Below are 17,028 nucleotides of genomic sequence, written 5' to 3' on the forward strand. Positions count from 1 at the left end.
AGATTCTCCAGCATCTGCAGTTCCTGTTACCTGTTTTGTGGGTGCTGCTTTGCTTTCTTTGTATGTGTAGAAATGTATATAAATAACAGTACAAGTGTTTGGTTTATTTATTAATATCTGAATTTGTGCTTTTAAAGGAACCTTTCCTGCAAATTTGTAATACATTTTATGAAAAAAATGCTTTTATGATAAAAGGTTTACTCTCTATCATTCTTGCTTATTGACTGAATTCTTGGTCAAATGCTGCATAACATATTAGGCCTGCCAATTAAAATGGAGTCTTTGTTTGTCGAGTCTGTTTGTTTGCCTGCAGGAGGAACATGTGACTGCTTTAAACTGATTCTGCCTCATCTTTTTGTTCAATGCATGATGTATGCATCTATGATTGGAACATAGATTCTGTAGCTCTGTATTTGAGTGGGAAAGAAAGACTGTGTGTTTTTGACTTGTAACAGATCTTAGCTGTCTGAATCTTAGGATATTCTGTGACAATGCTGGTCTTTAAATAAACATGATAGGAGGGCTGTAGTTACAGAAGATCTTTGCTTGTCTTTCAACAGTTCTCTCAGCTGGCCTAACCTACTTTGCAATCATACCTTATGTTTCCCCATCACCCCAGTTTTCCCTCCCATGGGCAGTGGTTTTAAACTGGAGTGTGGTTCCGTAAGAGTCAAATGCTGATGACCAAAACAGTCATTTGTGAGCCTTTCAACTGTAGTAGGCCTTAGTCTCCAAATAGTAGGAATGCCAGTAGCCAGTTCTCCTTCCTAATTACTCCACCTGAGTGAAGTTTGTCTACTGCATCATGGGACGCAAGTTAAAAGCAGAAAATTCTTGACTGTCATATCATCTGGTATATTTACCATGCACACCATCCTGTCACCATGTGTATTTGCTGTCTGCCATTTGGGGGCTTTGCGAGTTGACTTGTACAGTAGAATGATTTTGGGGTTGCATCTCATCGGTTGTATTATTGTGTAATTGTTATAGAATCGTAGAGCATAGAAACAGGGCCTACAGCCCACCATAGCTGTGCTGATCAACAAACACCAAACAACATTAATCTCACTTGCCTGCCTTTCTTTTCCCTCATGCAAACTTGGTAAAAATTTCCTGATGGCTGAATATGAGTAAGGGTGTAGTTCCGTTTAGAATGGATCCACTTGTAATTACGTGTCCCAAATTTGAAACTTGGTCAGTAGTGAAGAATTTTTGGGATATAGGCTTTGCTGACATTTTATTGCCTGTACCTAATTGCTTTTGAGAAAGTAGTGGGCTGCCTTCTTGAACAAATAGTGTCAATTTAGTGGAGATACCCTCCATTGTTTTGGAATTTTGGCCCAGTACTGTTAAAGGAATCAGTGACATGTTTCTAAGGCAGATGGTAGTTATTTGGAGGGGAGCTTGAGATGGTGGCATTCCCATGTATCTGCTGCCTCTGTCCTAGTTGTTGGGCATGGAAACTTCAGTCGAAGGAGCTTTGAATTTGATCCTCCCTATTGGCAGAATTGGTACACCAGGGACTGGTGTTGGGTGTGTAAAATGTTCTAAAAGATTGTGGTCCAGTTATGATTCACCCTGTCTGGATTTCATGTGAAGGCAAAATTTTTTTGGTGCTGCCCGCTATGGGATTACCTGCTGACTTCTCCTGCCCTGTTGTATAATCACCGATCTGTTATTGTGAATGATCTGAGAGAAAAGGGAAGCAAATGTAAAAGTTAAAAATGGGATGTCGTTGCTGAGGGCAGTGTCCCTTCTTAAACTGTTCATTTCTAATGAGGTGAGAAGGGGTGAATTGATCTTTTTTTTTCTTTAATCCTCTTAGCTGTAAGAAACATTTCAATGCTTTTTTTTTTGAAAAATGGAAAATCACACTTCCGATTTAGTACAAATTTAAATTGTGCGAATTGTAAGGGTTTCTTGTGTGAAAAGAACCTTATTACCTAACCCAAGAAAAACAGACATGACATCAGATATGCCAACACCTTTATAAAGTTTCCAAAAAGGGGAGAGTGTTTTGTATAGTAGATAGATAAAGAAAATTCTGTTTGAAAATTTCCAAGAGCCTTTGGAGTTTTTATAGTTGAACCTGAGACCATGGCTATTTTAGCTGAAACTCTTAGCAGTAGTGAAAACTGTAGAATCCTTGAGTTTCTAGGGAATGAATGTTTTATCACATGGTCTGGCTGTCCAGACCATAAGGAAGTAGAGAAATTCTTTCAGCTCTTTGTTGCAAATTCTTTTCCTTTCTTTGTGCTGCTCTGCCAAGCAGCTACTAAAATATGGTTCGTTTGTGTATGTCCAAGTCTGGCTACATTGTCTTTTTGAGTGGAGAGTTGTGGGTGCCTGATGATATTTAATATGTGCAATGTCATGTAAGAGCGTAAATTAAAACAGAATATGTAGGGCTGTTGATGTCTGACTCAGTGGACTAGTTTCAGTTTCTTTTGATCAGTTGATGATTTCAGTTCAGGCTATGTTTTATTTCATTCCACATGTTTGCTGAACATGCTTCAGTCTGTTGTTAATTGATCACTGCAGCCATTCCAGAATTGTTCTTTTCTTTTTTCAGAAGATTATTTTTAATCTATGACAGTCTGTGGTATTGTAACTAGATAATGGAAGTAAAAGTTTAAAAATCTATATTTTGCCCCAATGGAGACAAATGAAGACAAAATTAATACTTTTATTTTCAGCAAATGTAATCAGCATTTACTTTGATTAAGCATAGATTCATTAATAAAGGATGCTAAAGCAAATTGAAATGAATTCAGTATTATTTTTGACTAATTTTACTCAGATAAAAGAACCATATTTAATCAGAGAGGACCATGATGCTGTAATAACAAGCTTTAAGTTTGTAACATTTTGTATGTTTTAGAAAACCAAAACTGGTATAGTGTTGTCACTCCTATATTAATAGGAAATATGAGTGAGGATAATGGATTTGTCCAGGTAGTACTCTGTGGAGAATGGGTGTTTTGTTTTTGCAGATAACTGCCATGCTCTGTTTTACAATTAAGTACTGCATTGTATATACAAAGTTTTATTGCATACAGTATAGGGCATGGACTAAATAAATCAATTCCTGCACTTACGCGAGCATTTTGGTGTTTGTTAGTTCAGGGTTAGAGCCCTGGCTGTTGCTTGTAAATATTTTTGATCAACGTGTTCGTATGTGTGACCTCACATCTGGGGCAGGTAGGATTTGAACCTGGACCTTCCAGCCCAGAAACAGTGACACTGTCGGTGTGTCACAGGAGCTCTATGGCTGTTTAATGATGGCAAAGATACATTCCAGGTTCATAAGGATCTTACCTAGTGGTTTATAGTTGTATCAATTTTGCCATAAATGGTACCTTGATTAATAGGATACCTCTAGTAAATTTCAGTTTTCCAGTTGAGAAGAAAATACTGCTATTTGAATGCAAGCCAGCTGGTGCCACAGAGCATCCAATGCTATGTCACTGTGATCTTTGTGACCTTATTCATTTGTGCAAGGCCACTTTCAACGACAGTCAGTGCACCCGCTGACAATAATTGGAAGACGATAAAAGAAAAATTCAACATAAACTCGGCAGCATGATAATCTCACTGCCAAGCAGGTTACTTAAGACAGAAATTCAATCTGTCAGTCACAGCTCCTGACGCAATTAAATCTGTACAATCGGATAATAATAGCAACTCCCCGCCGACTCTGTAATTCGACATCAAGTTCCTTTTGCTGCTTCCAATGTATGTTTTCTTGTTAAATTTTCATTTTTGTTTCTTCTCCACAAAATAAGAGATAATGAAAATAAGCTCTTCAAAAAAAGGTATTCTTGAGATAATGGCATCATTTGCAAAATCAACATTGCCCTTGAAGATGATGATCAATGAAAAATGGGTCTTGAGCCACCTTCTTGAGCTACTGCAGTCTGTGTGCTTAAAACCTTAAGCACAATGCTGTTAAGGTAGGAGTTCTGATGTTTTGGCCTGTTGGTGTTTTCATGCACCTGCTGACCTTGTCCTTCTGGATTAAGATTGAGAGTTTTAGCAATACACTTTTGAGATTACATCAGCAGCTTCATGTAGATAGTACACAATGCAATCTGACGGTGGAGGGGTCTAGTCGTGTTCAGAAGAGTTTGCCAAGCACCATGGTTTGAATATTTGGGAATGGTGCAGGCAGCTGTCCATGCTACATATTAAAGACTGGTCATTGGCCAAAACAGTTACCAGTCAGTGGCTGGCTGAAAAATGAAGAACACTTTTTTTTTGTTGTTTTAAAAGCACCATGGAAACATCAAGAATGGGAGAATAATTGTGCGAACTGGCCCATCGATGCTGCTTTTCTATTCAATCATGGCTAATATGTTTCTCAACCCCATTGTCTTGTCTTTTTCCCATAACCCTTGATCCCCTTAGTCATCAAGAATCTATATCTCTGTCTTAAATGCGTTCAGTGACTTAGCCTCCACAGCCCTGTGTGGCAATGAGTTCCACAGATTTACCACTCTGGCTGAAAAAATTTCTCCCGTAAAAGGTCGCCCCTTGACTCTGAGGCTGTGTCCTCAGGTTCTAGTCTGTACTACCAGTGGAAACATCATCTCCACATCTACTCTGCTCAGGCCTCAGTATTCTCTGAATTACAATGAGATTCCCCCTCATCCTTCTAGACTTCACTGAGTACAGACTCTTAATCCTCAATGTCACCTCCATATGACAAGCCCTTCATCCCTGGATCATTCTTGTAAACCTCCTCTGGACCCCCTCCAATGCCAGCATATTCTTGCCGAGATACAAGTCCAAAACTACTGAGCATTCCAAATGCAGTCTGACCAGCGCCTTGTACAGTCTCGGCATTACACCTTGCTCTTGTGTTTTAGCGCTCTCAAAATGAAAATGAACATTGCATATGCCTTTCTAACTACCAGCTGAACCTACATGTTAACAATAAGTGAATCCTGATCTAGGACTCCGAAGTCCATGTGTGCTTCAAATTTCTGAAGCCTTTCCCATTTAGAAAATAGTTTCTGCTTCTATTCTTCCCACCAAAGTGCTTAACCTCAGACTTTCCCACATTATGTTCCATTTGCCTTGTCTTTGCCCCTCTCCTACCTGTCCAAGACCTTCTGTAGCCTCTGACCGTCCACCTGTCTTTGTGTCGCTTGCAAACTTAATAACAATGTCCTCAGTTCCCTCGTCCAGATAGTTAATGTGTGACATGTATAGTTGTAGTTTCAACACTGACCTTTTGGAACTCCACTCGTTTCGAGCTGCCATTTCTGAGAAAGACCCCTGTTCTCTACCTTTTGCCAGTCAGACAATTCTCTACCAATGCCAGTACCTTGCCCAACACAATGGACTCTTATCTCCTTGAGCAGTCTCCTCTGTGGGATATGATAACATACATTGCAATCCATGCCTGTGCGTATTAACTTTTACTGTGTCAGCAGTCCTAAGGTCACTGTTACCTGCTGTTCGTACTTCACATTGTTGAGTAACCCTCTCACTGTATGCCTGGAATATCAGGCAGTACTGAAAAGTAATAAGAACCTGCAGAGAGTCTGTCTTGACAAACAAGTATGGTTGTGCTGAGTCTTCATTTTGTTTCGGGTTAATAAGATACAGGAATGACTTGTGGGTGGATGCACCACTTTCATATCAACAGTTTTGTTATTCATTATGCTGTGAATTTGACAGTTGTTTTGCAATCAGTCATTATATGTGGAGAATAATGGGTATAGCTGAGTTATTTCTCAGGCATATTGCAATGGGGAACTTCCAGCCTCCTCTGGACTGGGGAGTTGATGAGGGTAAATGATGGTCTAAAACCATCAATTTCAGAATAATGATATGCCATTTAGATTGAGACCAGAATTTTCTTCACTTGGAGGGTAGTGAATCGTTGAAATTCTTCTAGTCCTGAAGGCTTTGTCATTAAGGGTATTTTAAGGAAGTGATCAATAAATTTCTAGGTATTAACGATCCCCAAGGATATGGGATTAGTGCAGGAATTTGGTGTTGTGGTGTAAGATCAAATCTTTGGCAGTCAAATGGCGCACTCTGTTTCCAGCTGAGACAGGCTGCACTTTGCATGCAAAACAAATTTTACAATTTACTGTTGGAAAACATTGAATTCCTTTCCAACCTTTGCATCACTAAGTTTTTTTTTCTGCTGCCCACGTTTCAGTTGGAAATGAATTGGAATTGTTCAACGCAAAAACGGACCATTTGGCTCATTTTTGCTCTTCAAGAACAATTCAATTGATTCTAGTTTCTTCCCGTAGTCCTTTTTTTTTTCCTCTTCAAATACGTACGTGACTGTTTTGAAAGATCACAATAGAACTGTTCATTTCCCAGGTCCTGATCAACTTCAAATGCAGTTGATTTAATTGAGTATTCACTACGGATTTAACTAATTTGGTTTTTTTAAAAAAACAAGATGCTGTCTAAAAAGGGCACCTCCCAGTATTGATTTGATGTGGAATGCATTGCCTGAAATTGCTTTGTAGGGGTGGTAGTGCATGGCAGGGCTGAAATTGGGAACAGTGAAAAGGTTGATCTGCAAATCTAACTTGAACAGGTTTCAAACAGATCTAGCAGCCGAAAACTGGGCAGCTATGAAGCATTGTGGGTCATGATCAAGGGTTAGAGTTGTATTGAATTATAGTGTGTAAGCCAGTGGGCTAACTGTACCATTACCGTTGAACTGGAGTTGGTCCCTGGCTCAATGATGAGTACAGGCAGCATGCCAGGAACAGTACCAGGGATACCAACAAATGAGGTGTGAAGCTGTAATAAAGACTACCTGTGGGGGAAATGGCCAAAACGTTATACAATGGACCAGGCTAAATGACACTGCAACCAGTGGATCAGATGTAAGGTCTTATGATGCCACTTGCCACAGAAGTGTCAGCAATGACCATTCCACCCAGAGAGAATCAAGTTGTTCAACCCTTGTTTAATGGCATTAATGAAATTAATTAATTCCTTTAATTCTTCACTATCAATGTCTGGAGGTTACCATTAACCAGAAACTGAACTGCCCATTCATATAAATACTCTGGGCACAGACTAGGAATTTGGCAATGAACAAATTGCCTGCTGTTGTCTCCATATCTGTCTAGTATCTACAAGTCAGGGATATGATGGATTGGTCTGGTTGCCTGTAGCTTCAGTGACATAGAGGACAAAGTGTCCTGCTTGATTGGCGCCATATCCACTATCTTCTTCAACATTCAATCCCTCTTGCCACTAACACACAGGCAGTAATGTGTGCTGACTGCAAGACACTACAGTAACTCAGTTAGGCATTATAAACAAAATACCTTGCAAAGCATAATTTCAACCATTTGAAGGACAAGGGCAGCAAATGCATGGACCCCACCACTTCCAAGTTCCCACCCAAGCCTTGGAGTCTTATGACCGTTCCTTCATTGTTACTGGATTCAAAAATCCTAGAACTCCTCTCTGAACAACACGGTAGGTCTTGCCACATCCTGAAGGTTGCAGCTTTTCGAGAAGGCAGCTCAACACCACCTTCAGGACAATTTTGGAGGGCAATAAATGCTGGCCTAACCATAGACTCGCAGATCCCAAGACTGAATTCCAAGTGGTGTGTGAAACAGGAAGTGTAAGTTGATGTTTTTTGGCTTTCTTAAATTTATAGATGTCATTCACTTCCAATATTATGGCTTCTAAAAATTCAGTAGAATATCAAAGTGAGAATTTTGTCTGGAATGTGTTAACTTGTTTTTCTTCCCCCTCCCTTTTTAATTATAGTTAGGATTAGCATTTTATGGTATGTTAATGGTTCATGGATAATATTTCACTGGCTGAGATGCGGAAGGGAGAAAGAAAAGTGACCAACAGTTGTTCTTCCTCCAATTCTTGGAATTTCAAAAAGGGGAAGGTGACGTTGCTGGTGTTGGATTGAATACTTGTGCTTTTGGATTATGCCCTGGGAACCAGAGTATGAATCCTGCCATGGCAGATGGTAAACTTTGAATTAAATATGAAATAAATTATTTTATGACATTCAAAATGTGTAAAACAAAAACTTATTCACTTTGAAAGTTTGTTAATAGCCATACTTGAAATAGAAAATAATCATAGTTGTAAAAAGCATAGCTGGGAATTTGAGTATATAAGTAAATTGAAAAGGTAGTAAAATACCATATGTAATTGTATGTATTTTTTTGCCTTTTATTGATGCTTATGCTTTTGAGAATTTTACGTGTTTTTTTTTGGAAAAAGTTCTTTGGTCAATTCAGTGCAGGTCTGTTCAATGAAAAACTTATCAACAAAAAAGTGTATTGAAATCTGGAATGCACCTTTTAATTTCAGGAGATATTATAGAATACTGAGATTATTCTTTATGGAATCAATATACTTATTCTAAGGGGAGAACTCATCTGTAGTTAATTAAGAAGTGATGGAAGGCGTCCAAATTGAGGGAAATATTGCATCTAATTGTGCAAAGATAACTGGCAGGTCAGATGATTGGACAGAATATGAAGAATGACCTAATGACTGGAAGGTTTATCAGGAGGAAGATGTTAGACTATGTGTAAAAGTTGGCTAGAAATGTAAAAACAGAACAAGAGTTTGCGTAAGGTATTTAAAAGGAAAAGAGCTAGTAATGAGAGTAATGCGATCCTTTAGAGTGAAAATGTTGAATCAGCAGATAATAAGGAAGCGGTGGATGGTTTGAACAAATGTTTAACTTCTCTCTTGACAATAGAGGATTCATAAAGGATTCCTTTAACTATATATCAGGAGCTGGAAATCGGAGATGAATAGAGTGAAATTAACACTACAGGAGTGGTACTGAGCAAACTGCTGATGCTGCAGAATGCCAAGTCCACTGGTCCTGATGGAATTCATGTGGGGCCCTTGAAAATAGAGGCTTAATAAGGTAGTCTGAGTGAAGCAGATCGGTTTGGAATGACAATTTGACAATGGTTTTTTGATATTAGACTAACTTCTTAGTTCCAGATTTTTTATTAATTCAGATTCTCTCAGCTGTCATTGCAGGCTTCAAACCTATGTCCATATTCTGAGAAAATTTATCTTGGTCTTTGGATTACAAGTTTGGTTAGGGTTACTTTTCCAAAGTTCCTTATTCAGAAAAGATTCCATCTGAATGGAAAGCAGCAAATTTGACTTTGGGAGGGTGGCAGAAAACAGTTATCGGCCAGTAAGCTTGTGGGAAGGGTATTCAGACATTAGAGATTCGAGCTCCACACTCAGAAAAACCCACGGTAATTGCCAAGAGTCAGCATGTTTTTTACAAAGGGAAGTCATGTGTAACCAATTTAGAGTTCTTTGGAAGGACTACATGCACTGTGGATACAAGGAAGCCTGTATGTATGATACATGGTTTTAAATTGGGGGTTGCCAGCTCACTGTCGGTGAGATTGAGTGTTGAGATTTTGGAACTGTCTATGCCTCGTGAGTTGGCGGAGGCAGGGGCATTCAATATTGTCAAAGTGGTTGTAGATTCCTGTTAAGCAAGAGTCAAAAGTTATGAGAGGCTAATGGGAATGTGGAATTCACAACTTGAACAAATCGACCATGATAGTGTTGATTGGCAGAGCAGGCCTGAGGCACTGATGGCCTGTGTCTGCTCCTAACTTTGATGTTTGTATGATCAAGGCTCACTATTCTGTGGGAAAAGAAGAACCACCTAACATTTAGCCTACTGCTACATCTCAATGATTCTAACACCTGTCCCAAGTCTGTGAAACCAAAATAATCTAACATTAGAGATGCAATTTTTAAGTCTAATTTTTTTTTCTGAAATGAATTGATAGAGCTTTTCAAGCCTGTTCAAGTAACTAGTGTGATGGTACTGTATATTTAAGAGATGTGTTTTGTCCTTCTTTCTGATGGAGAGGTGTTGCAAAGTGGTACCGAAATGTCTCCTTCAGGCACACGGTTGCTAAACAGCTTTTGAGTTCTCCCTGGGTGTTGTTGTTGTTGTTGTTTTTTTTTGAAGAAAAAAGAAGCAAAAGAATTGAGTGTGCGGGTTTAAGGTTCTCACAGACTCAGGAAGACTTTTAGTTTGCTTTCAGTTGAGAGGGGTTTCTGCTGGCTGCTGATCTAAGACTTGAGTTCCTGGCTGTTATTAGTGAAGTCTTGGATGGCGAGGCTTCCTCTTTAAAAATCAAAAGGGGCAGATCGTTACTTTGATCTGGACTGGAGAGAGAGCCAGCATGTGAGAACCCTTAAATGTTCTGCTGAATTTCTCTTTTTGCCGACACGGGTGTTTGTGGGATTCTGCCTATATTGGAAGTTGATCATTAGTTAAATACTACGTTATCTTGTTTAAATATTTTAAGAGTTAGTTATGCCAGTTCTTTTTTTAATGGTGTTGTAAGAATGAATTGTTTTGATTTAAAGCCTATTGGTGGACCAATCAAATCACACCTGGATCACAGCACCTTACACCTGTCTTGAAATAAATATAAAAGTTAGGTTCTAGGCTATCTAGAAGTATCTATCCTTACAGTATTTTGGGTGAGGTGGGTTGTGGGGTTGGTCTGGCTCATCACACTAGGTTCTATTAAAATTAGGGGTGTTCTAGCTCTCTGCTGAACTTCCTTTTATGGCTACTGTATTGTCCACCACATGAAGGGACCAAAACTACAAAATAATCTGGAGGAGGTCCAGCCAATGACATTTATAATGACCAAACCATTCAGTGCAGTTTATCCTATCAGTCAGTGCAATGCTTTGACTGCAGCATCTCTGAATTGTTCAACATTTTATCAATCTGTTCACAATACCATGTACATATTTTAGTTTGGTATGACTACTCTAAGTATATTCTGTTTGTCCCACGCATGAACTCAAGGTTAAACACTGAGCCTAGGGGTTACCACATGTAATCTGTTGTACTGGTTTTGGTACAGCCGTCTTTTTGTCTTTGCACTGCTGAGGCACCTCACATTTACACATTTGTCACCAAATATTGTGTCCCTTCATTTTCTGTTCAGTTTTGGCCACTTCTATGCTCCACAATAGACCCGAATCTTCATAAGATAAAAGGCAAGTATCTGATAAATAGGAGGCTGTAGCATTGAGTGTGTTCATTAGGCCTTGATACTAATAGTCAAATACCTGCAAGGTGATTGCCAAGGCCCTAAAATAATGATTTTACCGAGTGTGGAGAATTAGGGTATTACAAGATAACAACATCTGAGGGCCCTCTTGTGCAGTCCCTGCCCAGGGGCTGGAAGGCCTGGAATCCAGTCCCATTTGCTCCAAAGGGGTGTAATAAAAGCTCTGAACAAATTGAGAAAAATAGGTTAAATAAAAAAAAAAATTTAGAACATTTCTGAAAAAAGGCTGTTGAAGCATAGTGGTAGTGTTGTTGAACAGCGAGATCTAGGGGTTTAGGCACATAGTTCTTTTGAAAGTTTCATCACAGGTAGACAGGGTGATTAAGAAGGCATTTAGCACACTTACTGTCATTGCTCACTGCATTGAGTAAAGGAGTCATTGAGCTTGTACATGATGTTGTGTTGATGAGGCCTCTTCTGGAGTACTATGTACAGTTCTGGTTGCCCTGCTGTTAGAAGGATAGGATTAAATTGGAGAGGGTTCAGAAAAGGATGTTGAAGAGGGTTTGGGTTAGCAGAGGCTGGGACTCTTTTTTTTTTTTTCCCCCTGGACTGTAGGAGATTGAGGGGTTTATAAAATCGTGAGGGGCATGGAAAAGGTGAATAACCAATGCCTTTTCCCTCGGGTAGGGGAGTTCAAAAGCAGAGGGCATATTTTTAAAGTGAGGGGAGAAAGGTTTTTAAGAGAGGTCTGAAGGGCACCTTTTGCACACAGGGTGGTTTGTATGTGGAATGAACTACAAGAGGAGGTGGTAAATGCAGGTACAATTACAACATTCAAAAGCTATTTGGATAGGTACATGAATAGGAAAAGTTTGGAGGGATAGGGACCAAATGCAGGCAGATGGGACTAGTTCAGTTTGGGAAACTTGGTCGGCATGGACGAGGGTTTGTTTTTGTGCTATATGACTACAACTCTGAACCAGAAGGACTAGGTTCAAGTCCCATGTGTTCCAAAGGTGTATAATAACATTTTCGAACCAGTATTTTTTTTTAAACTTCTGGACAGGTTCATTTAGAAATTACGTATGTGCTTATAAACGACTTGGCAATTCTTCATTGGATGCATGCAATAAGAGTTTGGGCCCATGTGGGTATTTCTGGGCTTTTGGACTTTTTGACTGTAGATCAACTTACTGTTGGATGCTAACAGATTTCAGCATTTAATTTTTAACTTTGTTCTCATTATTTGGGTGTCTGTTGCATCCACAGTGCTTTCAATTTTTTTCAAGTACGTGGCGCTTCTTTAAAACCAAAATTAATGCGTCTCCGTTCAATGCTTGAAATTGACCAGAAAAATGCTGAAATTAATAAAAATAAATCACTGGTTGAAAGCTATGATGCCCTATTCCCTTGCTAAATGTTCTCCCTCTCTAAATGGCAAATTAAAAATATTACTTGTTCTTAAACGAGATGTTAAAGTTGTGTATGTCACTGGCTGGGCACAGGGAAGGCTGCAGTGCCAAGATAATTCTCTTTGAAACTCAACTGAATACCAGTGAAGGGTGATGTGTGTGTTGTACCTTTCCAGAGATCAGTTTTGATGGCCAGACTGCTCATCCGTATCGCTCCTGTTAACAGTGAGGCAGCAAGTGGCTTTGTCTGTGTGGAACTCTATCACTGGACCCACTGTATATTGGTTGGCTGGTGTAGGAATCGGTCAGAAAGCAGAGGACACTTCGAAGGATATTAACACCTCTTTGTGATCTGTTATTTGCTGGGGAATGTATTGCAGTGACCAGGGTGTGCTCCCTTAAGCAAAAAGCTTGAATTCGATCAGAGACAGTAGGAACTGCAGATGCTGGAGAATCTGAGATAACAAGGTGTAGAGTTGGATGAACACAGCAGGCTGTGTGTCTCCTCAACACCTGTCTGTCTCCTCTCCACCTATCTTCTCCTCTATCCATCTTCTATCCGCCTCCTCCTGTCTCCCTATTTATTTCAGAATCCCCTTCCCCTCCCCCATTTCTGAAGGTGGGTCCAGACCCAAAACGTCAGCTTTCCTGCTCCTCTGATGCTGCTTGGCCTGCTGTGTTCATCCAGCTCTACACCTTGTTATCTCAGATTTTCCAGCATTTGCAGTTCCTACTATCTCTCACCCTCAACATTAGTTGTGCCAAACAGGGCTGCATTTCCTCTACTATTTCAGGACGTTTTTAAATAGCCAGTGATAAATTATATTACAAGTTTCTAGACTCTCTCTCGCCCATCTTTGTTATAATTTGGTGATTCTATACCCTCTAATTTTTTGGAAATGGGGTTTCCTGCTTTTCCTGATACTGAGGTAACTGAAGGAGTTGCTGAGAAAATGGAGAAGCCAAATACTGCCTATCTACAAAACTTGGAATAAAATTAGTTTCCAGTTCAACCTTCTTCAGTATGAAGGCACACTTCAATGAGACAAACAATTCCACGGCACACCCCACTTTCTTTTTCCAGCTGAATTAACTTCAATTCACTATGGTTACACTCTACTTGAGAGATTGGCAACATATGCATACGACAAGCTAATGAAGAATGAAAAGCATTAATGTTTCATATGCACTGGCAAAAATACACTCTTTGATTGCGCACAGGCACACTTGCAACTCAACTCTGCTATTTCTGGATATTTGAACAATGGATCAAAGCAAAATGCGAAGCCAAGTAACTTGCAATTTACTGGGGAAACTTGAGCCTGCTGGTTTACACAGAAGGAAGGGGAGTTCACTGTCTTCTGTCCCTGTCAGCGCTCTCTTTTCAGGATTAAATTCCATTTATTGTTGTTCAGTATGTCTGACCAGCCCATATTAGATTGTGTGCTGTGGACTAAGCCTTTCCTCCTCCAATATTTACCATGCCAATAATTTTTTTTGTACTGTATGTGAACCTGCTGATTATACCTCTAGATCGCTAATGTGCACGATAAATAGTAAGGGATGCACCACAGGACACAGGCTTCCAGTCACAAAAGCATGTTTTGACCATCACTCTCTGCTTCCTTGCTGAAGCAATTTTTATTCAATTTACCAAATTGTCCTGGATCCCATGGGCTCTCAAAGATCTTAAGACATAGGAGTAGAAATTGGGGCCATCTGGCCCCTTCAGGTCTGCTCCACCATTTGGCCATGGCTGGTAAGTTTCTCAGTCCCATTCTCCTGCTTTCTTTGCCATAACCCTGATCTCCTTGACAATCGCCTAGCTATCTCTGCCTTAAATATACTTTAAACTATGGAGGCTATTTCATTATGACAATGAATTCCATAGATTCACCACTGTCTGGCTAAAGAAGTTTCTCCTCATCTCCAGTCTAAAAGGTCTTCCCTTTTACTCTAAGGCTGTGCCTCGGGTCCTACACTCTCCTGCCAATGGAAGCGTCTTCCCAACATCCACTTTGTCCAGGCCATTCAGTATTCTGTAAGTTTCAATTAGATTTCTCCCCCCCTCCCCATCCCCCATCCTTCTAAACCTCAATGAGTATAGTCCCAGAGTCCTCAAATGTTCCTCATATGTCAAGACTTTTATTCCTGAGACCATTTCTGTGAACCTGCTCCAGGGCCACTACATCCTTCCTGAGGTATGGGGTCCAAAATTGCTCTCAATGCTCCAAATGTGGTCTGACCATAGCTTTAGAGTGTCAGAAGTACATCCCTGCTTTTATATTCAAGTCCTTTCGAAATAAATGCCAACCAATATTGGGGAAAGTGAAATCTTGCATTAGCCAATTTCCTTACACCTCTGAGATTTGCGTAACATAACTCTTTCTATTTCTGCCTGATTGCTGTGGGTGTACTGTAGACCCCAAAAAACAGTCATTGGCCCTTATTTCTTTAGTTTTTAGTCTCTACTCAGATGGCCTCATTTGAGAACCTTTGTATGATACCATTCCATGCTATCTGCCGTAATTTATTCCTGCTTTTTGATCTGCTCCCTAAATTCTTGTTGTAGAACCTCATCCTCCTTTCTATGTGTGTCAGTGGTCCCAGTGTGCAACCATTCAGTGACCTCTTCACCACTCTGGGTCTGGGGTCAACACAGCACTCTGGTGTCATTCTGGAGATGCAGAAATGCCTGTGTGAACCCATCACCATTGAATCTCCTACCACTATGATTACCTGATTATTCTTACAATTCTGACATTTAGTTACATGTCTGTTTTTATCTCTTCCTGACTGCTGAGGAGGTCTCAGACTCTCAAAACAAAGTGATTGTCCCTTTTTTTTTAAGTTCTACCCATGTGGCCTTAGGGAATGGTATCTTAGAACATTCCTTCCTAACTGCAGTAATTGACTCCTTGATCACTATTGAATCTACTACTGCTATTGTTCTGCTTCTTGTGCAGCTACACTCGCCAGAGAAAGCGTCATTCTTTCTGTATTCCATCATACAGTCTGTTCTTGAGATTCATCCTGGGGCTTTTCTAACTATCTTCCTCTGTCCTTCTAATGGCCACCCATTCCTTTTCTGACTGCACTTCCTTAAGCTGCTGGGTGGCCCAATCTGAAAATATGCTGTTTTTGTAACAGCCTCGCAGAAGCACTCCTCTGTATCTCTCCTGATTTTTTTCTTGCCCTTGCCCGATGAAACTGAAACTGATAGCACTTCCTGCAAATGTGATTATCCAGCAGCTTCATCACGAGCTGATGGCAGGGCACTTCCCAGACTTCTTTGTATTTTTTTTTGAGGTTTGTTTGTTTTCATTGCTTTGTGTAATAAACATGTATTGTTAAAGAACATCCGCAAATGTGTGTGAATATACTTCTTACAAACCAGCATGTTAATCAACAGCCATGTTGCATTCTGGGATCTGACTTCAATATTCCTATTGGCTGGAATCATGAGCAGGGGACTTCTGTGGGATCAAAATTTGAGTTTCAGTCGGAATCTTGTCTCTTTTTAATGGAAACAGGTACAAGGAAAATCATGACTTGAAATGAGAGGTGTTAGAAAGTTTGTTTTTATTGCACAGTTGGAAATCTGACTTTGGTAATGTTGTCATAGCTGGAATCGGAACAACGAGGCATTTTGAGAAAAAGCTTTCGGCTTTGTCCAGTGGCGTGATAAATTTCATCCTCTGTTGTGTACAAGGCCTGACAGATAAATATATCCATTTGTGCCCTCTGACATGTTAGGTGACTTCAGATGTGTCCAACTTTTTGTAATATTTGAATGAAGGAAAATCTGTTGCGTTTCTTCACATGGCCACTACAACTGACATCTCTGTCCCTGCAGTTAGGCAAGGAACAATAGTGGTGAACAATGTTGTCAAACTTAATCCACATGCACTTCACACAAGATCATGTATCAGTTGTTTGATGACCTTTTTGGAGCATGTTTGTGTGAGCAGTGTACACGGGATACCTGGGATCACCTACCTCTGGAACTGTGTACACCAGCAGAAGTCGGGTTTGGGAGAAAGCAAGAAAATTTAACAAGTAGGGGGAGAATTTTCTGTTTTGTATGGTCTTAAAGTATGATACAGTTTCACTTCTCTTCTAGGAAGAGATTTAATAGGAACATGTTTTCCTTCCATTATTTGACAAAAGTCAATAATGGAAACAGCTTGTGATGTTAAGTCCATCATGATCATATCAGCCCCATGTTTATGCTGTTTCCCAGGCTTTCTAGTCTCCTTTTTTCATGTAAATACGTAGCTACAAATAAGGCACTTTAGTCTACTCTTCTAGTCTCTAGGTTACCATCTCAATTAGTAAAATGGTCTTTTATGTCAAGTGCAATATTGTTTTAGGCTTTGTAAATTGAGATGAGTATTTTCCAATGAAAAATATTGTGACTTTAATTTTGTGACAGACAATCAAATACTGAAATAATTATTAAAACTTCTTAAAACCCTTCAAGGAAACAAGTATAAACCTGTGACCCAGAGATAGTAGAAACTGATGAAGGGTCTAGGCCCGAAACGTCAGCCTTCCTGCTC

At 39.8% G+C, this 17,028-nt stretch overlaps 2 protein-coding genes across 2 annotated transcripts in view; one reads left to right on the top strand and one right to left on the bottom strand.

The window, feature by feature from the left end:
• Positions 1–17,028, bottom strand: part of slc25a20 (solute carrier family 25 member 20) — a 131,360-nt gene that overhangs the window by 44,975 nt on the left and 69,357 nt on the right. The gene's annotated exons all lie outside the window — the stretch shown is intronic.
• Positions 15,671–17,028, top strand: part of LOC109927412 (rab GDP dissociation inhibitor beta-like) — a 35,640-nt gene continuing 34,282 nt past the window's right edge. The window contains exon 1 of the mRNA XM_048606337.1: positions 15,671–15,775. Coding sequence (XP_048462294.1) covers positions 15,671–15,775 — 105 coding nt within the window. The remainder of the gene's footprint in view (positions 15,776–17,028) is intronic.

Source organism: Rhincodon typus, chromosome 16 (genome assembly GCF_021869965.1).
Source record: "Rhincodon typus isolate 14 chromosome 16, sRhiTyp1.1, whole genome shotgun sequence".
NCBI classification, from domain to species: domain Eukaryota; kingdom Metazoa; phylum Chordata; class Chondrichthyes; order Orectolobiformes; family Rhincodontidae; genus Rhincodon; species Rhincodon typus.